The 25,958-nt window shown below is 41.5% G+C and overlaps 1 protein-coding gene across 11 annotated transcripts in view; it reads left to right on the forward strand.

Moving 5' to 3' along the window:
* Window positions 1–25,958, forward strand: part of FHOD3 (formin homology 2 domain containing 3) — a 523,260-nt gene that overhangs the window by 319,550 nt on the left and 177,752 nt on the right. For all 11 annotated transcript variants that reach the window (XM_073212918.1, XM_073212919.1, XM_073212922.1 and 8 more), the window contains 3 exons: window positions 5,459–5,553; window positions 17,552–17,663; window positions 24,190–24,284. In XM_073212918.1, coding sequence (XP_073069019.1) covers window positions 5,459–5,553; window positions 17,552–17,663; window positions 24,190–24,284 — 302 coding nt within the window. The remainder of the gene's footprint in view (window positions 1–5,458; window positions 5,554–17,551; window positions 17,664–24,189; window positions 24,285–25,958) is intronic.

The raw sequence follows: 25,958 nt of genomic DNA on the forward strand, positions 1-25,958 counted from the left end.
AGCATAAATGCCATCTGAAATGAAGAGGGGATATCATCGCAGACTCCACAGACATTAATGAATAATAAGAGAATAATATGAGCAATTCTAAGCACATAAAATTGATACCTTAGATGAAATGGACCAATTCCTTAAAAACCACAAACTTCAAAACTCATCCAAGGTGAAACAGACAACCTGATTAGCGTTATTACTACATTATTAACTATGACTATTAAAGAAATTTAATTGGCAGTTACCAACTTTCTGAAAAAAGAATTCTCCAGGCCCAGGTGGTTTCCTGGTGATTCTACCAAACATTTAAAGACAAAATAAAACCAATATTATATAGTTTCTTCCAGAAAACAGAAGAGAAGAGAATGCTTCCCAATCATTATATAAGTCCATTACCGTGATATGAAACAAAACAGGGTACAGTACACCATATCGCTCATATACCAAGATGCAAAAATCCTCAGCAAATAATTAGCAAATTCAGCAATAATAAAAATTATGCACCACAACCAAAAGGAAACTCAAGGCTGGCATGAAGAAAAACATGTGGCAATATTAGTTGAAATAGAAAAAGCATTTGGCAAAACTCAAGGTTCTCTTATGATTAAAAAACTCTTAGTCAACTAGAAATTGGGGAAAACTTCCTCCCTTTGATAAAAGGCAGTGCACAGAAACCTACAGCTAACATCATAACTAATGTTGAAAGACAAAATGCCTTCTTCCCATTCTGAGAATGAGGCAAGGGTGTCTACTCTTACCACCCCTGTTGAACATTGTACTGAAATTCTTAACCAGTGCTATAAGGCAAGGGGGAAAGAGATAGAGGGATATAGATTGGGAAGGAAGAAATAAAATTGGTCACAGATAGCATTATTGTCTATGTAGTAAATCTCAAGGAATCTACATAAACAAATTCTAAAAAACTAAAATTAATACATTTAACAAAATTACAGATATAAAGTCAACACAAACATTAATTTTATTTCTATACGTTAATAATAAACATTGGGAATGGAAAAGTTTTTAAAGTATCATTTCAAATACTTCCAAAAAATGTGAAATACTTAAAATTTAGCAAAAAAAATATATTTTGGATCCTAAAAAACACTGGTAAAAGCAATCAGAGACAATCTAAATTAACAGACATAATGAGCTCATGGATTATAAGATTCAGCATAAAAAAGATGTCAATTCTGTTAAAATTTATAGATTTAATGAATTTCTCATAATACCTCCAGAAAGATTCTTTGTAGATTTAGACAAGCTGCTTCTAAAATTTATATGAAGAGACCAAGGATAAGAACAAAACAATTTTGAAAAAGATGAATGAAACTGTAATAATCATACTACCTGAGTTTAAAACTTATATAAAGCTATGGTAATCCAGAAATAGACCCCCACAAACAAAGCCCAGTTGATTTTTAGCAAATTTGCAAAAGCAATCAAAGTCAGGATAGTCTCTTTAAACAATGTGTTAGATCAATTAGCCATCTGCTTGGGGAAAAAAACGAACCTCAATCTAAACCTCACAATTTATAAAAAACAAAAAAAATTATCTCAAAATGGATCATACATCTAAGTATAAAAAGTAAAATTATAGAATTTAAGAAAATAGAAAAATCTTTGTGGCTTAAGGTTAAACAGAGGGCTCATTCCCCATTTTGTGTCTTTGAGATTCATTCACTATGGGCTTCTGTTCAGTAGATTGATGTTTGACTTCAGCAAGATAGTTTATATGACTAACATTTTTTGAGCACTTACTGAAAGTCAGGTATTGTTCTTAATCAATCCCTACAACACCCTTGCAAAATAGGTGCCACAGTATTACTATCCAAGTTTTGAGATGAGGAAAACAAAGCACAGAAAAATTAATAAATGAGCTTAGAGCAAATTGCATAAAGAGCTGAGCAACAAATGCCCTGGGCAGTCTCTTTTTGACCTGTGCTGTTATCCCCAACTCTGACATTCTCATCTTTCTCCTCCTCCTCGAAAATGCAAATCACTAATTCTTGTGGCTCCAGTGACGCAGGCCATCTACTCTTTATTTCCGTGTGAGTCTTATTCACAGGCCCACATTTAGGTTGGCAGGTAGCTGCCATTTCATCAGTGCAGCATTAACCCTCTTAAATCTATTTAGCGCCCTCCTGTGTCTATAGTGCGTTTTACAACAAGCAGTTCTTTGAAGTTAGGGCTGGAGTGCAAAACATGGAATGGGAAAGCTTTTGATTATCAAAATACTATGACAAATTAGTGTGATCAGAAACTTGACTTCCATTAGACATGAGCTTTCTGGTGAGTTACTTCATCCAATGTGACCCGTTAATAAGAAGAATCTTGGAGGGAAACATAGAAACCTTACAGAAATTCAATTTGGCTTTGAAACCTCACTTTCATGCCTCTGTTTGTAGCAGTGCCCTGGTGCCTTGGGCTTCCTTGGAGGCCCTGAGAAGTTAGGGTGAAACCTTCATTCCTAGCTTTTCAGCCTCAGGACCGTGTCTTCCCTAAGAATCCATCTCCCTAAGGCTGAAGGGTCTAGATTGTCGCTCTCCTGTGCTCATAGGCTCATGTGCTTCTATAAGCTCTCCTCAGCTCATAAAAGATGCTAAAATCCGCATACAGGTTTGCCGCTTCAGCTTGCAGCTGGAAGGTGAAAAGGGCTGTGGTGAAAACTCCCCTTCTGGAGACTCACCAGCTTGTTTTGGGAGGGAGAGGAGGAGAGTAAGGAGAGAAGGGAAAACATGGGGGCAGAATGTGCTGAATCCTCAGAGCTCTTCCTTGAAGTGGGGCCCCGGTTGCTGTATCTTCCTAGAGGAGGGAGGGAGTATGCTAAGAGGAATGGGTTAGTAAAGTTACTAAAAGCCAAGAAAAGCAACTAACACTTCACATTATACAGTTTTATTTTGATCCTTTTTTATATTTACTTTTCTGTTAAAGAAGTAATAGATGCTCATAATGGAAAACTGGGAGAATAGAAGAAAGTAAGAAATATGTGTCCAAAAACCATGTAGTCGATCATAATAGTATTTCAGGGGTTTTCCTTTCCTTCTATATATAAGGATTGGAGTGTTTTGTTGAGTTATGCCATATTTATAATTTCTACTTTTTAATTATTTTATCAGAAACATTTTAGGATATAGCTTTGGAAAATTACTGCATATGCTGAGTTCTAGAACTTACAGATATTTAGGTTTTAGTTAATATTTTGATATCATAGATGACACTTAGTGAATGTCTTTGCTTCATCTTTTCATTTTTTCTTTAAATTAGGGTTGTTTTCCTGGGACAGAGTTCCACAATCACAATGACTGGGGAAGGGTTTAGTAAGGACTTTCAGGGTCTGAGAACACATGCAGTGGAGGAGTCCATCCACCCTGGCTGTATATGGGCAAGGCTGCTTGGTGGTGATGGGGCTTTGGAGTATATTTGTTCACTTTTCAGAGCCTCAGTATTTTCCTCTGTCAAATGGGGGTAGTAATATCCACTGCAGACATATAAAGTCCCTTGGCACACAGTAGACACTAAGGAAATGGTAACTATTTTTAAACAATTAGAGCACTAAATGGCTTTATTACAGCATTTGGATCAATTTGCCCTGCCACTGATAATGTATGAAGTTAACTTGTTTAATTAATCTCTCTACCATCTGACTAGATACCTCATCATTTCTTTTTAAAAGTACCTTTACCAATGAAAGTGAAAATGCTACCTCATTATTGTTTTAATTTTCAATTTTCAAATTATAGAGAAGACAAACAGCTTCGTGTTATTGTAAACCAGTTTGTTGTCTCTTTTATGAACACTTTGAACTTTTTTCTATGGCATTTAGTATTTTCTTGTAAATTTGTATGAATTATTTATACAATCATTTAAACTTTATCATATTTTCTGTCATATGTATATTTAGTATTTTCATGTCAAACTTTGTTTTCCTTTTTTTGTTACATACACATTGCTCATTAAAATGACAAATTAGTTGTAACTGTGATCTCTTCATTATAAATTCTGCAGGTGGAGGGGTCTATACTATTTCTTGCAAATAATGACATTATGTATGAATTTCCAACAACCCTACCTCATTAATTTTCATGTCTTTTTAATTTTATAGCAGTGCTAAATAATCATGGGGATCAGGGGGCATCATTTTTTAATTTCCCTGATTTTAATCGGAATATATATACAGTGTTTTGTCACTAAATAACAGATGAATCTGTTATTTGAAAAACATACAGCTTATCATATCAAGGATATATTCAATTTTTTCTTTTCTTAATTTTGAATTTTTACATACTTAGGAGCATAGTTTTTCTCACAATGATAATGTGGTTTTGTTATTTGACCTTTTGTTACATAGGATAATAAGGGTTTTCTAACAGATTTCTATGCTGGAATTAGTGTATACCTACTATTTTGCATTTTACTTTTTTTGGTATTTCAATTTTACCATTTCATAGACTCTCCACAATCTACATATAAATTTGTGTGTATATGTATAATGAATAAAAGAATGTAAGAAGATATATCAATGTATTAATGATTATCCATAAATGGTGGGATTATGAATTATTTTACCTTTGCTCTTCTGTATTTTTCAATTTTCTAAAATGAGATATCCTTCTGTTACCAGAAAAAAAAAGTATTGCCTAAAAAATGTCAATTCCATGCCAATTAATTATAGGTGAAAAAACTTAGGAGGTCAGGCATGATTTAAGGAGGTCTATTTATTTAGAGTATACAACTTCTATTCATTATTTACAATCCAAACTATTTTGAAACTAACAGAACTGAAAAAATAGAGCTAATAGTTGTTAAGAATAAAAAGAGGTAACAGTATGGTTGGTAGTTTCTTTGTGGTGAATAATGACAATGTGTGCTGACTGTATTTTCCTTAACTAAGAACTTAGGAATTGGTGTCTGACAAATGATTTTTTTTCAAGATTTCTGATGTTTTAAAATTTCTTTTAAAAAGAATTACAGATAATATTTAAATATGTATTTACCCCTTATATAAGGGATTGAAATTATCTTAGATCAGGATGGTTCCATAGCATCTGCAACCCGCCTGATCACAGGCTGGGGCACTAGACAGGTTGTTTTTGGAAACTTCATTTGCACTCTTGGGCCCAGTGGGAGACCACAACTCAGACACCATATCATGGATGTCTGTGCCTCATCTGGGACTACACACAGATACAGACAAGTAAAAACATGCATTTATACATCAAGGCACACAGAAACAACCATCACTGGATTTGGTGCCTAATTGCCTCTTCCAGACACCAAGTGTAGCCCTTGCTTTTCCTGCGTGGTCAGCACTTTCTCTCTGAAACGAGGAATTCTTTTCAGGTTTGGTTCTTTATATACTGTGTATTTAAAGTGTGAAAATCCCAGCTGACATTCTAATCAGTGAAGATTACATTTGCATGTAAAACCATGATGTCTCTTTGTTTCCTCTTCTTTTCTGTAGCTTTAGGCCAAATTATGTTGTATGTGGATGGGATGAATGGAGTAATAAACCACAGTGAAACCATTCAGTGGCTGTATTCGCTCATCGGGTCCAAGGTAAGAGAAGAATGTGAGAATATTTCACTCAGTTTGTTACCCTCTTTGAGATGGTTCTGCAGAAAGTCCTATCCAGCTTGAGTACAGCCCTACCGCAGTATAAATGACGACTACTTTATAGATTTTTAAGTAACTCATACTGCAAAGACTTCATGAATGCTTAATGCGTTTTTCTTTTTTCTTCTTTTAAGCTTTAATCAAATCCTTTTAACACTTCTGGTTTTTAATGTTTAGAGAAAAAATTATACCACAGATGCAGTATTAATCCTACCTGCTGCATTTTGTGTTCATATATGTTCAATTACTTAAGTCGATATTTATGTTGTTCACATGTATATGCATATTCCAATATATAGAAGAAGTAATTTGAGGCTTCCTTTCAGGTATACCATCAATTCTAAGAGTTACAAATATTTAAAGGTTAACCAGGCACCATGGTAGGTAATCAAGAAGCGATAATAAGTATTATCTCCTTTAATCTGCATGCAAGCACTGTAAGGTAAATAATGTTATTCCTATTTTGTAGTTGAGGAAATAGTATTTAGTTATGAGAGTCAGTCAGTTTCCCCATGGATCTTGGCATGTGTCTGCCCTGCCGTGCCTCTGGCCCCCACACTCTGGAAGTGCTGCGTTAAGGAAGCCTATCTGCCTGGTCACTTCAGGTGCCCCGGAAGTTGGGTGAGGCTTTGGCATAGTCCTCTCTGGGTTCTCAGGTGGAGCCATGAGTGACCTAGTTGGAGGGGGGATTTGGAAGAAAGAGTGAGGATCCTTCCTTATTCCTGTCCTGAGCAAGTACAAATGAACCAAGGCTAGAGTGTGTTCGGCTTTTGGGGTCAGGATGGGGTAGAGCATCATGGAGACTAACGTGACTGCAGGGAGCAACAGGGTCAGGCAGGGAGAGCCTGGTGGGTCTGGATGGGGGAATTTGAGCCTGACTTCAATAGATCACAGAATCAACATAGCTTTCCCAGGGTTCCTATGGAGTATGTGGTCAGACCAGACCAGCCCCGGTCCATGTACTTGCTGCAACCCCCCGATTATCAAGCTGTCAAGGCTGGTGCGCCCCATCCCTTGGTCTTGCCTCTCCCATTACCTGCTTCCCAGTGACTGTACTTAAGGAGCAATCAGCCCTGACTCAACTTTGTGCCGAGGATGGATCTGGTTTGAGGCTGCATCTTCCTGCAGACTCCCAGAGGCCTGCCGATTGCGCTCTTGTGTGGGCGGGAGGGCTTTTTCTGTGGGTGGCGCTGGTCTGCAAGGCCGATGGCCCCAGCTCCTTGGTTGGCCCGTATATCTTCCTCTGAATTTTTATTTCGCTCATATTATTGATGATAGATTTTATCCCCCCATCCACCTCATAACAGAAATAGCCAAGGTTTCTCTCAGGAGACTGGAAAATCTTTTCTTCTTCTTCTTCTTTTTTTTTTTTTTGGCTTTGTTTTCTATGGAAAATGAAAATGACTCTATTTACAAACTGCTGTAGGTGACCTTAGAAGCTGAGTGGAATGCTAGGCCTGCTAGGATGATTTCGCCAGGCTGAGGGAAGATTTATATCTCATATCCTGTTTCTGTTTCTTCCTCCCTCATGATGGGATCCCTTCCCAACCCTTGTGTTCACTTGGAAGCTGCTCCCTCCCCAAGGCTCTCTGGATGGTCTCAGGACCCCAAAATCCAGAGAGATAGGAGGAGATTTGGCAATAAAAATGACTTTTGGTACATGTCACAGCTGAACAAAGAAATCTTTATGGCTTTATTATGGTCATGATGAAACCCCAATAGCCAGGAAAGGAAATAAAAGGAAAAATGGAAATAGAACCTAGCATGCTTGCAATAGGAGAGGTGACAGTGTTTACACCATCACCAGGAAGGGCAGTGGGAGGGCAAGATCTGGGTGGTGGGGTAGGAGGAAGGGAAAGAGACACAGAGGGGAAGGGCACAGAGGAGAGAAGAGGGGAAGGTGGGAAAAAGTGAGGAGAGGAACCATGGAGAGGAAAAGAGAAAGAGGAAGTGAGAAAAAGGAAACAGGCCTGACAGAAGCACACCTACTCAAGGGATGCAGGAAGGCATGAAGCCTTCAGAGTTGCAACAGTGTCCCACCAATTTTCTTTGGAATCATTCTGTGAGGAAACAGACTTATGGGAAAATCCTTACTGCATTTCTAAGTCATAAAATCATAAGGCCTCAAGAATGGGCTTGTAGGAATTATGCTTCCCCAGCCTCCTTTGCATTCCTCACAGGCAGGGTTCAGGACCCTGGGCATATCTCCTTGGAGCCTCTGTCTGAGATGAGGCACTTGCCTCCTGCCAGCTCCTTGGGGCATCAGCACTGGATCCATGCTGGTTTCTTTTGCCACCTTCTGTTTCCCCAAAGGAAGGTCCAAAACAGCCTACAGCTCCTGTGTTAAACCCTGGGCTGGTCACTATGAGGCAAGAAATAGAGCCTCCAAGTTGACAATGCTATTAGAAAAGGGACCATGGTGATGCCCACAGCCCACACCCACTCACTGCGATGTCAGATGCAGGTCCCGCAGGCCCCACAGTGTGTGCTCACGTCCGGACTAATGGCTGAAAGTCAGCAGTGGTTGCAGCCACCAAGTTCATTTTCAGTGTCATTTTAATAAGATCACCCCTTATTTACAAAATCGGTACAATGGCCCCTGATACTCCCCCTTCATTCCCATGTCTGGATAGTGAGGAATCTGCAAGAAGCATGTAAGCACCAGCCTAAAGCCCTGAGGTTTTGAGAAGGAAGCCTCTGTCCCATCCTTCAACATACAGATTGAGCAGTGGGGCTGCAGTGGGTTTTCCCAGTTCAGGTTAAGAAATCAGGAAATCTAGGAGCCCTAAGGTTTTCTTTTGACCGAGTCATATTCCTCAGAACCTAAAAGGTTTACCTTGAGATCTTGTTTTTGCCTTAAATAGGCACAGAGATGATAAATGAAATCCTGGGTTAAAGAAGCCATGTCATTTTGTTTTCATAATTCTTCATTTTCCTTCCCTGAAAGGCAACAAGATGCCTTTGCAGCCTGCCAGAGAGTCATTATGCAATGTGTGTTTGCAAATATTTGAGACTCCCAGCAGAGAAGAAGAAAATTATGTATTTGTAGCCAAATAATTACTTTTTAAAAGAATGAAAAAGTGTCTTCAATGAAGCATTTCATTCTGTTTGCACAAGCCCATCTTTAAACTCCTCAGTCAGATGTAGAAGATAGATGCTCATCCCATGACTTACCTAATGTGGATTTTTTTCTCTTTGTACACCTGGAAGTCTGATTAATTGTAGTAATATGATTCAGCTTGTACAGCTTTTGTCACCCCAAGATAGAAAGTGTGTCTCTATCTGTATGGATACACTTCTGACCCATGGGGATGCCCAAGGTGCCTCCCTCCTTGCAGGCTCTCTAGGGGGTGTCCCCCAGCTCTTTTTCTGTCAGCTCCGTTGAATCTGATTCTTCCAGCTGTGACCCAGGCTGCTGATCCCAGACCCCTGGGTTTCCTTTGTACTTGTGTGGGGATGGGCATCCTTCCCTACTCTCATCTAGCCCCAGATGCTAAGCCTAAGCTGAGGGGAGCCCTGGCCACAGCCTTCCCTTCACACTGGTTCACACACACACTCACAGTCTCACTGGGTGTACTGCTAAAAGTTTCTCATTAGGACAGTGAGATGATAAGGAGTCACAAATGTGCAGAATGGTGAGGTTGACCAGTAGGAGGCAAGGCATGTAACTCTGTGATCATCAGCTCTGTCTCTCTGCTGAGCTCCTCAGGCCTTCCTGTAGTCAGGGTGTGCTGCGTCTGGTGTCAGACACACCTGTGCCATCCTCTGGGTGGATTATTTTTTCACATAGAAAATAGAGATAATATCTATAAAATTGTGATAATAATAAGAATATGTAAAAAAAAAACCTGGGCATTATATCTGCACATAAGTGCCCAGTGTTGTGAGCTAACAACTCTCTTCCCACGAGTTCACCAACCCCATTACTTTTAAAAAAAGGAAATACACTCAGCTTGCCAGGAAATGCCCTCCTGGAAATGGCTGCTCCCAGGTTTTTTCTCCTCTTTTAAGTGCTCTTGAGATATGTGTCCCTAAACCCTCCTGAGTGCATTGCCAGGGATCAATAGTGGGTTTAGTAAAGTATAAGTTATGATTTTTGGACTTTATCTTTAATCCTTCTCTGAAAATTGGGACTGCTAACTGGTTATAGACCTTTGGCACCTTTTTTTGTCTGAAGGAATACTAATTTTAACTTTGCATGGTTTGAGATGCCTGCATTTAAAATTCTCAGAGCATCAAATATTATGCTCAGTTATTCTTAGTAGTATCATGAAGGATTCTCTTGATTAACATGTCCAAATATACAAAATGAAATACAATTTCCATCTTGATAAGTGTGATTATCTGAACTCTTGTTCTTATTCTGATGGAGCATCAGTTGTCCTATTGTTTGAGATACATAATGTCCCCAGGTTTTAAATCTCTGCATCTTTGAATCTTCATATTAGGAAATAGAGTTGTGTGCCTTCATTAGAATCATTTTACCTTGTATAGGTCTTAAGACATCCTTGTGTCTGGCTCCTGTACAAGAAAGGAACGCTTTAGGCTTTAAAATGTTTCCAGTAACTGACATAGAAAATGTCTTTTGCTTGGGCAAAACTTTTATTCATTCTCTTTTCTTCTGTGTTTCATTTTGGACAATTTCCGTTGACTTATCAATGTAACCGATTCTTTGCGCAGCTGTACTGAGTCTTCCTGATGAACTTCTGAAACACATTCTTTCATCACTTTTATGATGCTTTTTATTTCTTGAATTTCCACTGGATTCTTACAATTTATCTCTGCTGAAATTTGTCATCTCATCATACATGTTATCCATGTCTTCCACTATAGTCTTTAATATATTAATCATCGTGAATCATATAGTTCCAACCTTATTTCAAATCTGAGTCTAGTTCCATAGATGGCTTTGTTCCTTGGCAGCGGGTGGTGATTTGGGGCTTTCTCACTCTTTTGCACATTCTTGTAATTTTTGGCTGAAAGCTTGGTATCATGTGTGGGACAGTTCAGACTGAAGTAAGTAGTATTCTGTCTAAAGATCTGCCACTCATTAATGCTGGGCTGTTAGAATAGAGAGGCTGTCAGTCTGCTCCCAGATGCAGCTTGGTTCAAGTTTTGTTGTGTCTGTGGTTGTCTTCAGTGCACCACCAGTTTCCAAGTGCCCTTAAGCATTATCTTGTGCTCAGGGTGAGGACTGGTTTGCCAGAGGGTTTCTCTCAATGTTCCTTTCTCACTCTCAGCTTTGGCCCTATCCAACGTGTCTGAGCCTCAGTGAGCGGCGTTCTCCATGCTCCCGTCCCTCCCTCATGGGTAACCTGCGATTGGTAACCACTTGGTGCTTGCTGGACTGAGCTTTCTCTGTCATTTCTGTCCAACGTTAGTCTTCAGCAGAGTCAGTTTCCCTGGGTCATGGGGTAGAGCTATCTCAGTGACCCTCAGTAGTAGGAGATCACTAACAGCCTGGGCTCACAGCGGTCGCCTGCCCCAGAGGAACAGAGTTTTATTCTTTTCCCTTCTCCTACACTGCCTGTGCTATTGGGGTAGGATTGGCTGCCCTTCTCCATAGTTAATGGCCTCTGTCTTATAGAGGAGAAGGCTCTGGGCGTGGTTTCCCGCCTTTCCAGGTGGTGTGATGTTTGCTTCCCTGCTCCTGTGGGGTTATTGCTGGTGTTCAGGCCTGCACCATGGATAGACGTTCTTAGGTCTCCAGCCGTGCCCCCAGTCTTCCTAATGAATGCTATGGAGAGTGCCTGTGAGTATTCCTTTGTGTCTGTAGTTCTCAGGGGTTCCATACTCTTGTGGTAGTCTGTGCTTGGCCGTGATCAACTTGTTAAAACTATTATCTGAGTTTTTCTTACCACATGGTATGATGGGGCCAGTGCTGGTGTCCCATCTTTTCTTAGTGGAAGGAAAACTGTCCCTCCTGAGATTTCAGGCAACTTGGTTGCCCTGAAACCCCAGCTTTCTAATTAATCAAGAAAAGTTTTGATTTTAATGATTACTTGGCTTTTTCTTATTGTTAAGTTTGGAGCAACACACTCTCCACAGCTTTCTAAGTAGAAGGCAGAGCCCAATTTTGTATATTTAAAAATACTTAAAATATATTAAATACCATGAGATCTACTCAGCCAATGAATTCTATTGGATTTTTGTGTTTAATCCTTCCCAGTTACTTGAACGAATATATATTTTGTTAATAGAAATTAATATTTGGAGAAAATATATTTTCATGATATAGTTAATGGTAACAAGTTAAAGAAAACAGAATAGCTAAAATTTTTTGGTGTAATATGAAATCTTAATGTTAAAAATGACACTTTTAAAACTTTCACTGACTTTTTTATGAAGATAGGAGTAATACACTCTCTCTGTATAAAACTTTAGAAGAACAAAAAAAGTAAAAATCACCTGAAATGTTGCTACATAGATATAAAGATTATTAACTTTGTACATTTCTTTCTGATTTTTCTTTGAAATTTTCTTACACAATAAACTCTGTAAGCATTTTCTTGTGTTGTTATGGTCTTTTAAAAACCTAATAATTAAACCTGTATGATATTCAATCATATGAATGTAATAATTCATTTGACTTTTCTCCTATTGTTAATAATCAAATTGTTTTTGATTCTATGCTATATTTAAAGAGCTTGTTTCTAATTTCATGGAAATGTATTTAGTGAATGAGGTTGTATTTGAATTCTTTCCCTGTTTATCGGTGTTTTATGAAGTGAAATTTAAAATTTTTCACAAGTTTTAATGACATGCTTAAGTAATATTTGTGTTAGAGATATTGTGGGTACAATGAGCTAGCTTCCTCTTTAGGGCTATTGCTACTCTCTTGGCCATGTACACTCAGAAAACTAATTCTCACTTATTTGATCTCTTGGATGCCCCATATGAGGATAATCTCAATAGACGAGAGGGAAAAAAAAGTTTTACTAGTCATTGTTCTAGGAAGATGTCAGAAGGAGAGACCAGAGATTTAAGCCAGGCCTTAAAGGACCCAGCACACTGAGGGAATGCCGTGGTCCAGGACAGGTCTCCAGCCACAGGGCTGGAATGGCAGTTTCTTCAATCCCCTTGAGATGATTGGCTTCAGGGAGCTGACTTGTGGTAGGGCCACAACTCTCAAGAGGCTTGCTGAGAAGCCAGAATGACAGCTGACTAATTTTCTTAGGAAAGATCCCTGTGAATATGAGAAACAGAAGCAAGGGATGGGACTTTGACCCTTCTGCCCTTTTAGGGTATGTGGCCAAGGACTAGCAGCTGTGTTCCAGCACTTGGAGAGAGTAGGGATGGGTGGTTCTGATGTGCAAGGACATTTAGGGTGATGCAGAACCCCAGCCAGTGTGCTGTTCCTTAGGAAGTGATGTTCTAGGATGGCTGCATAAACAGGAAGACTGGAAGAAGCAGAGGCTTCTGGGAGCCAGTCTGGGAGTGACCTTTTGCCAGCCCCGCTAAACCCCCCTCCCTACAGCTTCTCTCCTCCTACCAGCACTCACCCACCAACTCTCCTCTACCCACCCTAAGGCAAGGGGAACTAGCAGCCACACTCCTACCAACAGCACATTCACCATCCCTGAAAGCTAATTGTTGTCCAGGGCTGGTTATCTACTTAAGAAAGTTCTTTAACCTTGATTATTACAGGGAAAAGAATATTTGTCACATTTCCCCAAGCCTTAAGTTTTTGTGCCAGAGGGAAAGACGGGGTTCCCCATAGTATAGTAAAAAGAATCATCAGATTGGCCAGTGTTTTCCTTTGACTTACTCCAGAATTAAGCTGTGTGACAAATTACAGCCTTTGAAAGTGGGGTTGTCACTAACTGGAAAAGTACCCAACTTTGTTGATTTCCTTCCTTGCAAACATTACCAAGGTGTTCCTTAAGGAAATATTTCAGTGCAGGGTTTTTGGTATTCCTTAGTCAATAATAAACAGAGCAGATATATGTTACCTATCATCACCTAACTCTTCATAATTACATTGAGTGTCCTAAGGGAAAGTTCACAAAGTGGATATTTTTTTATTTTGTCCACTTTTATTCATTATTCTGTAAATAACCCTCCTGCTAAAGCCTAGAATTTTATTTCAATAAAAGAAAATGTTCATTTGTAGTATTATTTATTATTTTAATATTTATTTTAAATATTTATTAATACTCTGCTGCATTTTCATTTTGTAAGATTTCTTATCCACAAATTAGTAAAAACTTGAGGGGTTCCCAGCTTCATGCTTGGCTGCTACAATAATCACAAATGTAGTTTGGTTCCCTCTTTGCATTAGGTCATCAACAGGCTGGCCATCAGGCCCTGAGGCCATGCCCACGGGTCTGGGGCAGGTGACTTCCTGTCCTGGCAGAGTGCCAGCCCTGATTGCTATACTACCTGCCCTGCCCCCCAGACACCTACAAGCCAAGGCTCAGAGTTCTGTACTCAGGTAATATATTTGGGCACACACTTTATTTTTTATAAGACCCACCTCATTTTGTAGACAGCATCTTAGAAGAGGAGAGATTCAGGGTCTGAAGTATCTGTTGGACTATTTGATAACAAATTACAAAGGTCTTAGGGCTCATTCTGAGCTTCTTGCTCAGGAATTCTGAGTGTAAGTGTATTGGAATAAATCATTTCAATGCGAAGTTCTTTAAATATAAAGTATCTTAAGTGACTCTTTTGTCATTGCTGTTAAAATACTCAGTATATTCTTAGTTCTGCTAAGTTTGTAAACAATGTGGCAAAGCTTTATAGGTCAAGTTATCTTACCAACTTCAAATTCAGTTTTAATAACCGGCATCAAATTTTATAACATGTATTTATGCTTTTTTAGTGGAAAATGAAACAAAACAAAGTATGTTCTTCTAATCCCCTTTGTAATTTAAATCCTGAGGTTTAGAAACTGTTTTCTTTCTATGGTTATTGAATTTTTAGAAGAGGAGTAGGAATTTGGAGATTTTTTGAATACTTTAATTTTTACTTAATAAGCAGCATATTTGACTTTCTAAGTATAGTTCTTATGTTTCTATAAGTACAATAAAATATGAAGGGTGTTCCAGTTTGCTTTTCAGTGTGAAATTATTGAGAAACTGCCTTTTATTCCTTTTCCATACATCTGGTGGTTATTTTATCTAGACCTACACACCCGGATTCTGTACAGGCTGACTCCACACCCTCCCTGTGGGCTGACCTGCAAAATTAAAAAAAGTAGGAAGGCATGATGTTGACTCCATCCTGCTGTTTTGTGACTGGTTGCTTTATCTTCTCATGCAACTGAATTTTCATAAGAACGAGAATCAATTCTTAATAATTTTCTCTTGGTGCTACACATATGAGCAAGTGTTTGAGCTGTAAGTTATTCCAATGAAACTCGTCATTAGACCATGAAGGAGTGCCAGGCAGAGCTGCACATAGGGCAGTTCAGACTGGCGTGAAGCTGCCTGGTCCCTCTGAAAAGCCTTCAGGGGCCGAGCCATACCGTGGTGTGCCCTGGCACTGTGCAGTCTGTTACCACCTTCCTCATTTGTGCTCCTCACTTTCGCTGCCACTCTGCGCCTGCCTCTCTCAATCTGTCACTTCCTCTGATTTGCCCCTTCTCAGTGGATGGGGGCTCATCTCAGCAACCACTTGTATTAGGGTATGTCTAAGATAAGCAGTGGCACCAAGTGTGCATTTTTAAGAGCTTTGAGTTAAGCTGTGTGTTTCAACTCAGAGGAATAGGTGTGTGGCCTCTGTCAGGGCTGTTGCAAGACTTTGAGGATTTTGACTGCACTCCAGATACTTGTGAGCATCAAATTAGGTGATTTCTGGATAAATGATGGTTTGATGTAGAAATCTTTTGAAGTAATGTGCTCTTATTACTTTCAAGTCTATGCAGTAACACTAATAAGGCATCTCTGAGGAGGAGTGATGCTGGACAGATTTTGATGATTAGTTAGGACATGCTGGCAATTAGTATCATGCATTTCCATAAAATTAAAGTTCTAATGCTCTCTTTTTTCTTCAGTAGTTTAACAGTCTACCAGGTTTGTTATTAATTTTACATTCTAAGTCTTCCAAACATACATAGACATAAACTTAGACTCAGTAGAAGCCAAATTTATAGAAACCTAAAATCATGAATTAGGAGAGTTTAGGGATTTTTAAAAAGCATATAATTATAGTGCCAAAAGAGCTCCAGATCGCCTTTACAGCAAAGAAGAAGCAGACATGAATAGGCTTGTCAAGATCAATAGAAAAAGAAGACTTTGCTAGAAAACAGTGGTTTTTTAATTAGAGAGACTTGTAAGCGAGTGGCTAAGGGGTTTGGGTCCCTGGTACCATGTCGGCCAAGACACTGTAACTGCAGACGCTCAGAAGGAACCTCGATGAGGTGGGTACAAGAAGGCCCTGCAGAGGCCAGCTAGTGGGGGAGGTGGAGTTGGGCAGCAGCCAGGTTCTTTCCCAGGAAGGCATGGAGAAGACTTAAACCACATAATAATAGTCCACCCACTGCGGAAGTCACCCAGCCTGGGCTTGCTAGGTTGTTTTATTTACTGAAGAGATTACTTCAGCTCTAAATGTACTAAAAGAGAGTATAGTCCATTATGCCAGGGCTTCCCCTTCTATTCCCCAACCTTATAGTTGAGAAGAATACTCTAGAATTTAGTCTATTCCTAGTCAGGACGCAGGGGACCCAAGTTATAAAGATACAAACTCTCTGAGAGTTCAAAGCCCTCCAAAGAACTCAGTTCCTACATGGTATGGATGTAACTGGGAGATTAGGAGCCTCAGCTCTACTGAGGGCTTTGATGGAGTCGGAAAGGGAAGCTGGGGCCAAGATGACTTGCCCCACAGTTCCAGGGGGTGGGTTTGAAGAACAAGCCTCAGTGAGGAGGACAGGCCAGACTGCTCCTCATGTGCTGTCCTAACTCGTCAGCTCCTGAGGGTCAGGCACTGCTCCCAGCATGTCAGATGAAACATCTTTACTGCCAGGTAGCTTACATTCTAGTTGGGGGCAGCAGAGGAAATCAGCTGAACAAAGTGTATGTGTGTGCAACGTCAGGTCATGATGAGTGTGACAGGCAGTGAGGTGGGTGCTGAGCATGCGGTGGTTACTCTTGGGTGCAGTTTGGAGCATGGACTTCAAGGAGCAGGCCTGGAAGTACTTAGGAGGCTCTCACAGAAGTCCAGGATGGGCAGGAGATGGAGGGGTGGATGGATTAGGACAGCTCTTGAGGGACGCTCTGACAGCCCTGCAAGATGGATTTGTTGCAGAAATGAGGTGAGCAAAGTTCAGGGTGACTCCCAACGGCCACGTAGTGGGTGGTAGGGCCTTGTGTGAGATGGGGACAGTGGAGGGAACAGGCTGGGCATGGTGGGTGGGATGGAACAAGCATGTGTGCAATCAAGGGTTCTCTGGTGCTCGTTAGCATCTAAGTGGTGATGACAGGTGTCAGGCCCAGGAGTTTGGTCAGGCCTGGAGAGCAATTGAGTCATAGATGGAAGTTAATCCAAGAGACTGGAAGAATTCAACCTGTGGAAAGAGAAGAAAGGGTTCAGGCGGAGCACTGAGGCCTTAGAAGGAGCCTGCAAAGCCATCTCCTGCTCGGCCTGCTTCCTCACCAGAAAAATGAGAATTGTGATTGTTCCTGCCTCACAGCATTCTGGTCTGAATAACATGAAGTGACCAACTCAGCAAATGCTACCTTGTTTGCTGAGAGACCACTGGGTATGAGACTGAGGCCACAGGCCCTATGTTCAAATTCTGATTCTGTTTCTAGCTGTGTGATCTTGGGCAGGATACTGTATGCCTCTGTTTTCTCATCTGTGCAAGGGGGACAATACTGGTGGCTGCCTTCTGAGGCACCCACTGAAGGTATGTGCGTCATTACTGGGAAGAGTACTAGTGTGCCTTCAGGCAGATGTGGCCCTGTGTGCAGCTCCATGACATTTGATCTTCTCTACGCAGTTCCGTCTGGTGGTGAAGACATCCTTGCGGCTGCTGCTTGTCTTTGTGGAGTACTCGGAGTCAAATGCACCTCTTCTGGTTCAGGCTGTCTCTGCTGTAGACACAAAAAGAGGTGAGTGGTCCCCACTATTTTATCAAGGTGAAAATGCTTAACAGAGGAAGGTGTCCACTTTTTACATGTTCAAAACAGAACTAAGAATAAACAATTCCCTTTGTGTGGACTTCCACTGGAGGGAACATGATTTTTAGAAAAGTAAGTATACAGAGATTAGGGATAGAAGGCGGTTTGACAGTGGAGGGAGAGCATCCATGCACTGAGCCCCCTGGGCTTGGTCAGGCCCTGAGCTTCTCTCTGTGCTCTGTCCCCAGCCCCTGCCCTGAACTGTAGAACCTGCTCCTTCTCCTCTTTGCCCGTCTGTCCAGGCTGCCCTGGCTGCTTCCTCCCCTCCCTCACCCAGTCCATTGGTTCTGGCCCCTAGCTGTCCTGTGAGCATCATCCTTACCTCCCTCAGCCATGCCCCACCTCTCCCGGGCACCCTGCTCCCCAGAATTCTGCCTTGTCTTTGCTCTTGGAGGGTTGTCCCCAGATGCAGATTCAGACATATCGTTCCCCATCTGACACCTGTAAATGGCTTCCTGCTGCCAGAGGAGCAGGTCCAAACCCTTCTCCTGATCCTTCTATCATCCAGCCCCTGTCCATCCACCTCCTCCAACTCCCAGCTGGCCTGTACCACCCCCTCCCCTTAGTTAGCTCTCAAAGTCCCCAGATGTCCCCCTGCACTGCTGTGTCGCCGGTACCCATCTCTCCGGAGCATGTGCCCTGCTCAAGGGCAGGTCTTTAGCTCTCCAAGGCTCTCCTCGCTGACCCCACTGGCAGGCCTGTCATATGCTTGATGAAGAATGAGCTTTGGATTTGGTTTAGTATATGACATGCTAAACCAAATATTGGCCCCCACAATATTGTAAAGTCTGAAAATGTTGGGGGGTTTTGTTTTGTCCTTTAAAAAATTTTGGTTTTGTTCCGCAATAGGACATTACCATTATCATCAACCTCACAAAGACTCAAAGAAGAACAAAAACTTTTCTTTTTGTGTTTATAACAGTAATACCCTCTGTAGAAAATTTGGAAAACAGTTTAAAGAAGACAATAGCAAAGTAACTTCTAGCCTCAGCGGACAGAAGTAATTGTTAATATGTTAGTGTCTGTGTACATGCTTATGCACAAACCAGCTGAGATGCAACTGCTGAAAAGAAGCAAGGACCTAAATAGCACCCTTTGATTCAAACCATGTGTGTCTCTGGCTCAGCGCTGCTCAGAGACCCACTTTCCAGTGTTACATTCAAAGGCAAAAGAAAGTAGCTTAATAGTTATTTTGAAAGTTTGAATATAAATTAATGAAAGCCATCCAGGACCATAAACTGGGCTCCCATACTTTCCCATCAGGGCACAGGTGGATGGCAGCACCAGGCATGGTGGGTCTCAGAGCTGGAGGCAACTCCAGTCCTGTGTGGGGAGCGTGTGGCAGAGGCAAACCCTAGTGCACAGTCAGTGCCTATGAATCTGGCAAGACGGGACTTAGGCCAAGGCAGGTCTGTGTGTTTCTTTCTACTACAGTATGTTTCATGCTGTGCAAGACTTAAAATCCCTTACGGCCTAGAGCAGGTTATGGGGCCAGATGAGAATCCTCAAGGAAGACTACCAATGGTTCAGAAACTAGGGCTGCTGTTTCCAAGGCCAGTTGATGATGTTTGGGCCTAAGGTGGGTGTTTGGGAAGACAATGAGGCTGACCTTTTCATCATCCTTAAAAGAGTCATACTCTATTCCCCAACTCTGGGAGTTACTTTAGGACAATTAATGGACTTTTCATTTTCTTACCCTGTATTTCAGATAACACCTGGGCCCTTGTCATAGGTGCCATGTTGAAGGGATCAGACTTCTTATGTCCTTGGGGTTGTCCTTTGGGTTGTTGAGTGAGGAGCCCAGAGTTTCCTTCCTTGGACTTCACACTTCATGAAGGGTGTGCTGTGCCAGGAGAGAGGTGGCCCTGAGATGAGCCTAGGGCTTGGCACCCCATGGCCAAGACTCCATCTACAGGCCCAACCAGACACCGTCTGCTGTACTCAATCTCTCCTGCAAGAAAAACCTATAGCCATCTTTTCCCAATCTGTAAATCTTTTTTTTTAAGCAGCTAATGGATCATTTTCTCAACATGGTTTTTGCCTATAAAACTTTCAAATTTTTGTTAATGATTATCATCTGTCTGCTACTGAGCACTAGCAGCTGGAAGAAAAAGGAGGTGTAGCACTAGTGGAAAAAACCAGACATAGTTTATCATGTGCGGTTCAATAGTGTGCTTCTCTGAGGACATGTGTGGTCTTGGCCACAATTTTATAATGATACATGTAACATCACCCTATTCTACTGCTAGTAAAATTGTTCCTGAGCCTTATGATGGAATTAAACATACAAATATGTCATGGTGTTCTGCAGAGAGCAACACGGCTTCCAGATGTGTTTCCACCTAGCAGGTTTAGAAGCAGCCAGAGGTGACAGAGAGCCAACGAGCATGTCCTTTTGCGCAAGTTTATAAGTCAGGCATACCTTCTGCTCCTCAAAGTGGCTCAGATTCAGCCCGGGGATAGGGTGGGGAATGGGCAAGTTCAAGTGTGGACTGTATTTTTTTATTTTTAAAGGGAGGCATTCTTTGGGATAATGAAAACTATTAGATATAAGAAATCAACAAAGAAAACCCCAGCAAATAAGCTACAAGTCCTCAAAAACTACTATACCCACAGCAAATGAAGTTGTTCCAGAATAAATTCCTCTGGTTACTTTATAAGCATCACACGTGCTGCACATAGTTAACCAGAAGGGTTCATTCTGTATGCATGGATGAATTGCCCTCTGGCCAAGAGGGTGCAGATAGGGAGCAGGGATAAAAGTTAAGGGGTCTAAGCCCATCTTAGGGATGAATAAATATTTATGAATTAATGAAAATTACAAATGCTCCATTTGGCCCATGCAGTTGGCATTTTTGCTCAGGGGCTAGAATGAAAAAATGGATTCAAACTAGGCTCTGGGCATGGCACAGCATTACGTGTATCTGCACAACTGCTGGCACATCTTCTCTCCGCTTGCATCTTTGGGGCACTTGCCCTTTCTGGTGGACAGGGCATGGCAGGAAGAGAGAAAGGCAGTGAGCCCTTATGGAAGCCCAGGAGAGGGCCTTGCTTTGTCATTCTGTCATCCTCAGAGACTCCCTTTCGGTGAGCTCTTCCCTGTGCTGATTGACAGGAAGATGGTTGAGAATCCCCTGCTTCCCTCTGACTGTATGGATTTACCTCTCGGATAGAGGCTGGGGCAAGTGACCAGACTGGGTAACTTTGGGTGAAATTTCAGTCATAACTCTTGAATCTCACTAATTTGGTATAGCACTGCTTTTGAGATGTTCCATTTTCATTTGAATGTGAGGTGATAAGATGTGACATAATTCTTAAACATGTGTATCACACATGAATAACGGGGAAAAAACCGAGCCATCACTTTAAGCAATGCCGTATCTGACTTCTGCTCAGAGATGTGCTGACCTGGGAAGAATGCACAAAGCATGGTGGTGGAAGTCAGAGGATGACTGAACTCAAGCTCTATTTCTGTTACTATTTATAGCAGAAGTGTATATTTTAATTGTGTTTATCAATCATGTTGAAAGAATGGAAAATGCGCAAGGACCTCCAGGTGTTAGACCAGCTCATGTATAAGACCTTGTGCTAAATATCTTATTTTCCTTGGAGTTAAATACAGAGACCTAGCAGGAAAGTAAGGGAGAGAAAGTACTGAGCAATTTAGTCTGTGCTTACTTTGGGGGTTGAATGGCAGAGGACTGGCCTGGGAGCCCGTGCAGAATGTCTCTAGGTCTCACCTGTACCACCGGCCACCATAACAAGGCTGGTATTTGAGTGCCTAGCATGTAACAGACACCGTGCTAAGCAATTTTTCATATAAAATACATTTATTCAACAAATATTTAAGTACCAACTATGTGCTTGAAACATCAGAGAAAAAACAGGCTCTTGTGGGGCCTATACTCCAATGCCTGGGGTCACAGAGAAGGGACATGGAGTTGGAGAAAGGCAGATGATAAAGTGTTAAGTAAATTATTATCTTCTGATCGACTCCATCACTGCTAATGTAAAAAGTCAAGGTGCTTTATCTCAGTGACACCCCACAATAATCCTGTAAGATTGATCCAATCACTTCAATTTAGATGCATTTCCTAAGCATCTGTTCATTCCACTATTTTGGGGTTCAGTTTCTTTCTCTGTTGCATGAAGGGGTAAGATTATATCAGTTATGATTCTAATACAGATCCCCCACCACCACATACACACACACATACACAGCACGCGCACACTGTACAGAGCAAGCACAAAACTAGACCCCCTTCCCACAGGGAACTCCTGGGAAGTCGCAGCTGCCGGAGCTTGACACAGGCCAGCTTGGGCCCTGCCAAGGTTATTTGTGTTGAACCAAAATGTTTCCTCCTCTTCATCTCATTCTTCTAAATATTTCCCATTTTTGGCCCTAAAACAAAGGAGAATGAATATTCATCTAAACACTGTATGAATATATGCACATTTGCAGACTTGAAATCCTTAAATGGTAATAAGGGAATCAGATATCACAGCTGAGGAACATGTTTTTCAATTAAATTAAGCCAATGTCTGTTTTCATTATAAAGGATAAAACAGTGAATACATATGCATGTTCATATGTGCAAGAGAGAGGATACAGTCTGTCTGCTTCCCTCTCTCCAGGGTGCCTGCCTTTGTTTCTTGGCCTTTCCTTCCCCAGGCCTTGCTTAGCATCTTTGGCTCCAAAGTATGCAGCCAGGGAGCAGTTGTGGGCCCACGATCACTACTGGAACTTCTCAGCTTCAGAGCTGTCTCTCCTGCAGTCTTCCTTTTGACCACATATGGGTAACCCAGTATTTCATGCTGAGGTTAGGGGCTGAGTTGCCTGTTATAAACACAAGCAGAGGCCTTGGAGTGCTTGAATTGTGCCTAGACAGTGAGACTGAAGACACGCCGACCACATGGATTGATTGGCTTGAGGGCAGAAATGGTAACTTTACTGGGGTTTGAAGAATAGGTGAGGGCTTCAAAATAGTTTAGTAATAATATCAGCAAGAAAATAATTCAGTTAATAGGCAAAGGATCGTGCTTTTGTGCTCAGTTAGAAAGGGTTATAGAAGCTTGCCTAGTTCTGACCAACTGGGCAACATGGCCAGAGGAAAATGCTGATCTCCATGTTTACACTGGGGCTCCACACCAACTACATCTGTGTCTTTCACATGGCATGGTGCCTGTTCCTTTTTAAAATTTTCCTGTCTTTCTTTTTCACGCTGTGGACATTTAATCTCTGGTGCTTTTAAAACTGCTGCAGCTTAACCTACTTCATGTGCTCCCAGACCTCCATTCACTATTCAGACATTTTATTCAGCACCTACTACAGCCAGGCTCTGTGCCAAGGGAAAAGAGACAAGATGCATCACTGCTGCCCTTGGAGCTTTTGTTCTCAAGGCCAGGAAACCAGCTCTGACATAACCCATACATGAGCTACCCTTTGGAAGCCACTGGTGTTAGGTTATTTCAGAATTTACTTTCATCAGAAAAAAATAAGTAATATCCCTTTGAGATCTTTATAGGGAAAGCAGGAAAGAGCTTCATGTTCTGCACCACCAGGCCAAGGGCAAGGCAGACTTCACTTCCAGTAGTTACCGCAGGCAGAGAACACTGTCACAGCGTCATGCCCCCTTTGTGGCCTGGCCGTGGCTCGGCAGGCCCAAAGGCTTTTCCTGCCCTCTCCTGGAGGCAAGGGAGAACCACCCATGAGCCTTCACCTGCAAGGCCCTGGTTAGGAGCCACCTCTTGTGCCAAGCCCTGTGTGACCATCTGCACTGAAAGAGACCCCCTCACTGAGTGACAGGCTTAGCTCTGTGCTTTGCCTTTTGAATGTTTTTACTCTGTGCGGTTATGTTTCTTGTGTTTTTACCTAATTGCTCCATTAGATTATAAACCTTTTGAGGGCAGGCTCCCATGAGTCTCAGTGCCTTGTACCTGGTTGATGCTTAAACAGTATTTGTGCTTTGACTGAATAGAGATAATATTCTTCTGTCCTTCAAAGAAGATTTTGCTAGATGGATGTCTCACTGTTACTTCTTGGCATCCACTGCTAGAATCTCCTGCATCCCCTTTACTTGCAGGAGATCAGATCATAACATGCTGAGGACATAAAGAGAGGACTTATGAAGAGTTTACACTTGGAGAACAAAATGCATGTCCTAAAAATCTGCATGAGTGGATTTTTATATATTTAATATAAAGGGAACTTTTAAAGCAAATTGATAGGCATCCTGACACTGAGGAATATATGTTTTCAAGGGGACAAGGATGTTGTGGCATATTGTCACCTAATTATAAGCATGTTCAAGTCCACTCTAGGGATGATGTCATGCTTTAAAATTTGGTGACTAAAAGACACTGCCATCATTGGGTGATAAGTCTTTGGGTAAACTGTGGTTGAAGTTGGACAGGAGCATTGGATTGCTGTTTCTAAGGATTTTTGCTTTACTTATAGGAGTCAAACCCTGGACAAATATCATGGAAATCCTGGAGGAAAAAGATGGAGTCGACACAGAGCTACTGGTTTATGCAATGACTTTAGTGAACAAGGTTGGTTCATGTTTGTTATGGGCTAAATTGTGTTCTCCCAAAAAATGTGCTGAAGTCTTAACTCCTGGTACCTGGGAATGTGACCATCTTTGGAAATAGTGTCTTTGTGAATATAATCAAGTTAAGATGAAGTCATTAGGGTGAGCCCTAATCCCACTGGTGTCCTTATGAGAAGATGAGGGAGATAGCATCGAGGAAAGACAGTGTATACGTACATGTCTGAGGAAGGCAGCCATGTGAAGACAGAGGCAGAGAATACATGATGCAGTGTGAGCTGCCTAAGATCGCCAGCAGCCAGTCTCAGGTGAGGCAAGGAAGGCTCCTCCCCTCAAAACTTCAGAGACAGCATGGCCCTGCTGACGCCTTCATATCAGACTGATAGTCTCTTGAACTGTGAGAATAAATTCCTGTTGTTTTAAGCCACCTACTTTGTGGTACTTTGTTATGGCAGCCCTTAGGAACTAATATAATGTGAAAATCTAAAATTTGCCCTCTGAATAAAAGCCACGCCATGTGGTTCCCCATCACGGTGGCTGGAACCATGGCTGCAGTGTGCTGCTTCATAGAAGAAAACCCTTTACACCCACATGTGGTATGATGCATGCATGCTGGGGCACATGCTTGCAAAGGCCCGTGAGTGTGGGCATGCTTTCTATGCCTTTGTCTTTCTAGTAAAACCAGAAGGCTGAGAATTTTATGACTACTTTTCCTATCCAGATATCTCCTTAAAAACATTTTTCCTTAAGAATATAAATTAGCAAGTTTTGTTCTAAGGAAATAGTTCCCAGGAAGAAATGAAGGGGCTCTTATTCCCCTGCTGATTGACTTCTGATGACTGGGGGTGAGCTAAGGACTCCTGGAGAGGGTGCCCCCTCCTTTCATGCACCTTTGTGCTCTCCGTCCTCCCGTCACGTCCCTCCCTGGTCACCACCTCAGGGTGGCAGCTGTGTCCAGCATCCATCCTGAGGTGCTGCTCTGACGATGGTCCCACGCTGACCCACTTTAGGGGCCAAGTCCCTTCATTCCAGTGCCTCAGGCCTTAATAATGAGGTTGGGGTGGGAGGTAATCTCTGACCCCAAAGCCATGGCCCTCCTTTGTACTCTTCAGCCTGGTGGGTACAGGGCTGCAGTAGCAGCCACAGGGATGGTTAGTTCTTCAGAGAAGACCCAGAGTCTCTTCCTGAAATATGACTAGATAAACATTTCCCCAGATGAACTGGGGACAAACTAGTAGAAAGCAGTAAAATTATGAGGGGAAACTTCTACTAGATATTAAAATGTTGCGTGAAATCTAAGGATTTAAACAATGGGGTCCTGGCTGTTTCCTTGGCAGACATATGATTGGAGCACAGGAACTTAAAACAGACCTCGATGCACAGAACGACCTACTGTATGATTAAAATCAATGCGGATGATTAGTTTCATTCATGAATGAGGAATGAATAAAAATATACTTTGACTATATATCAAAATAAATCACAGATAGATTGGAATTCAATGTAACATCAAACCATAGAAAAACAGAGGTGATTAATTGATCTCTGATAGGTAAAGTTTATTTTAATAATACAACCAGTCAAAAAGTTCAAAGAGAAGGACTTAAATATTTCACTGTATAAAACTATAAAAGGTCTTATTTGTAAAATAGAAACCACAAATAAAAACTAAAGGCAA

Source organism: Manis javanica, chromosome 9 (genome assembly GCF_040802235.1).
Source record: "Manis javanica isolate MJ-LG chromosome 9, MJ_LKY, whole genome shotgun sequence".
NCBI classification, from domain to species: Eukaryota; Metazoa; Chordata; class Mammalia; order Pholidota; family Manidae; genus Manis; species Manis javanica.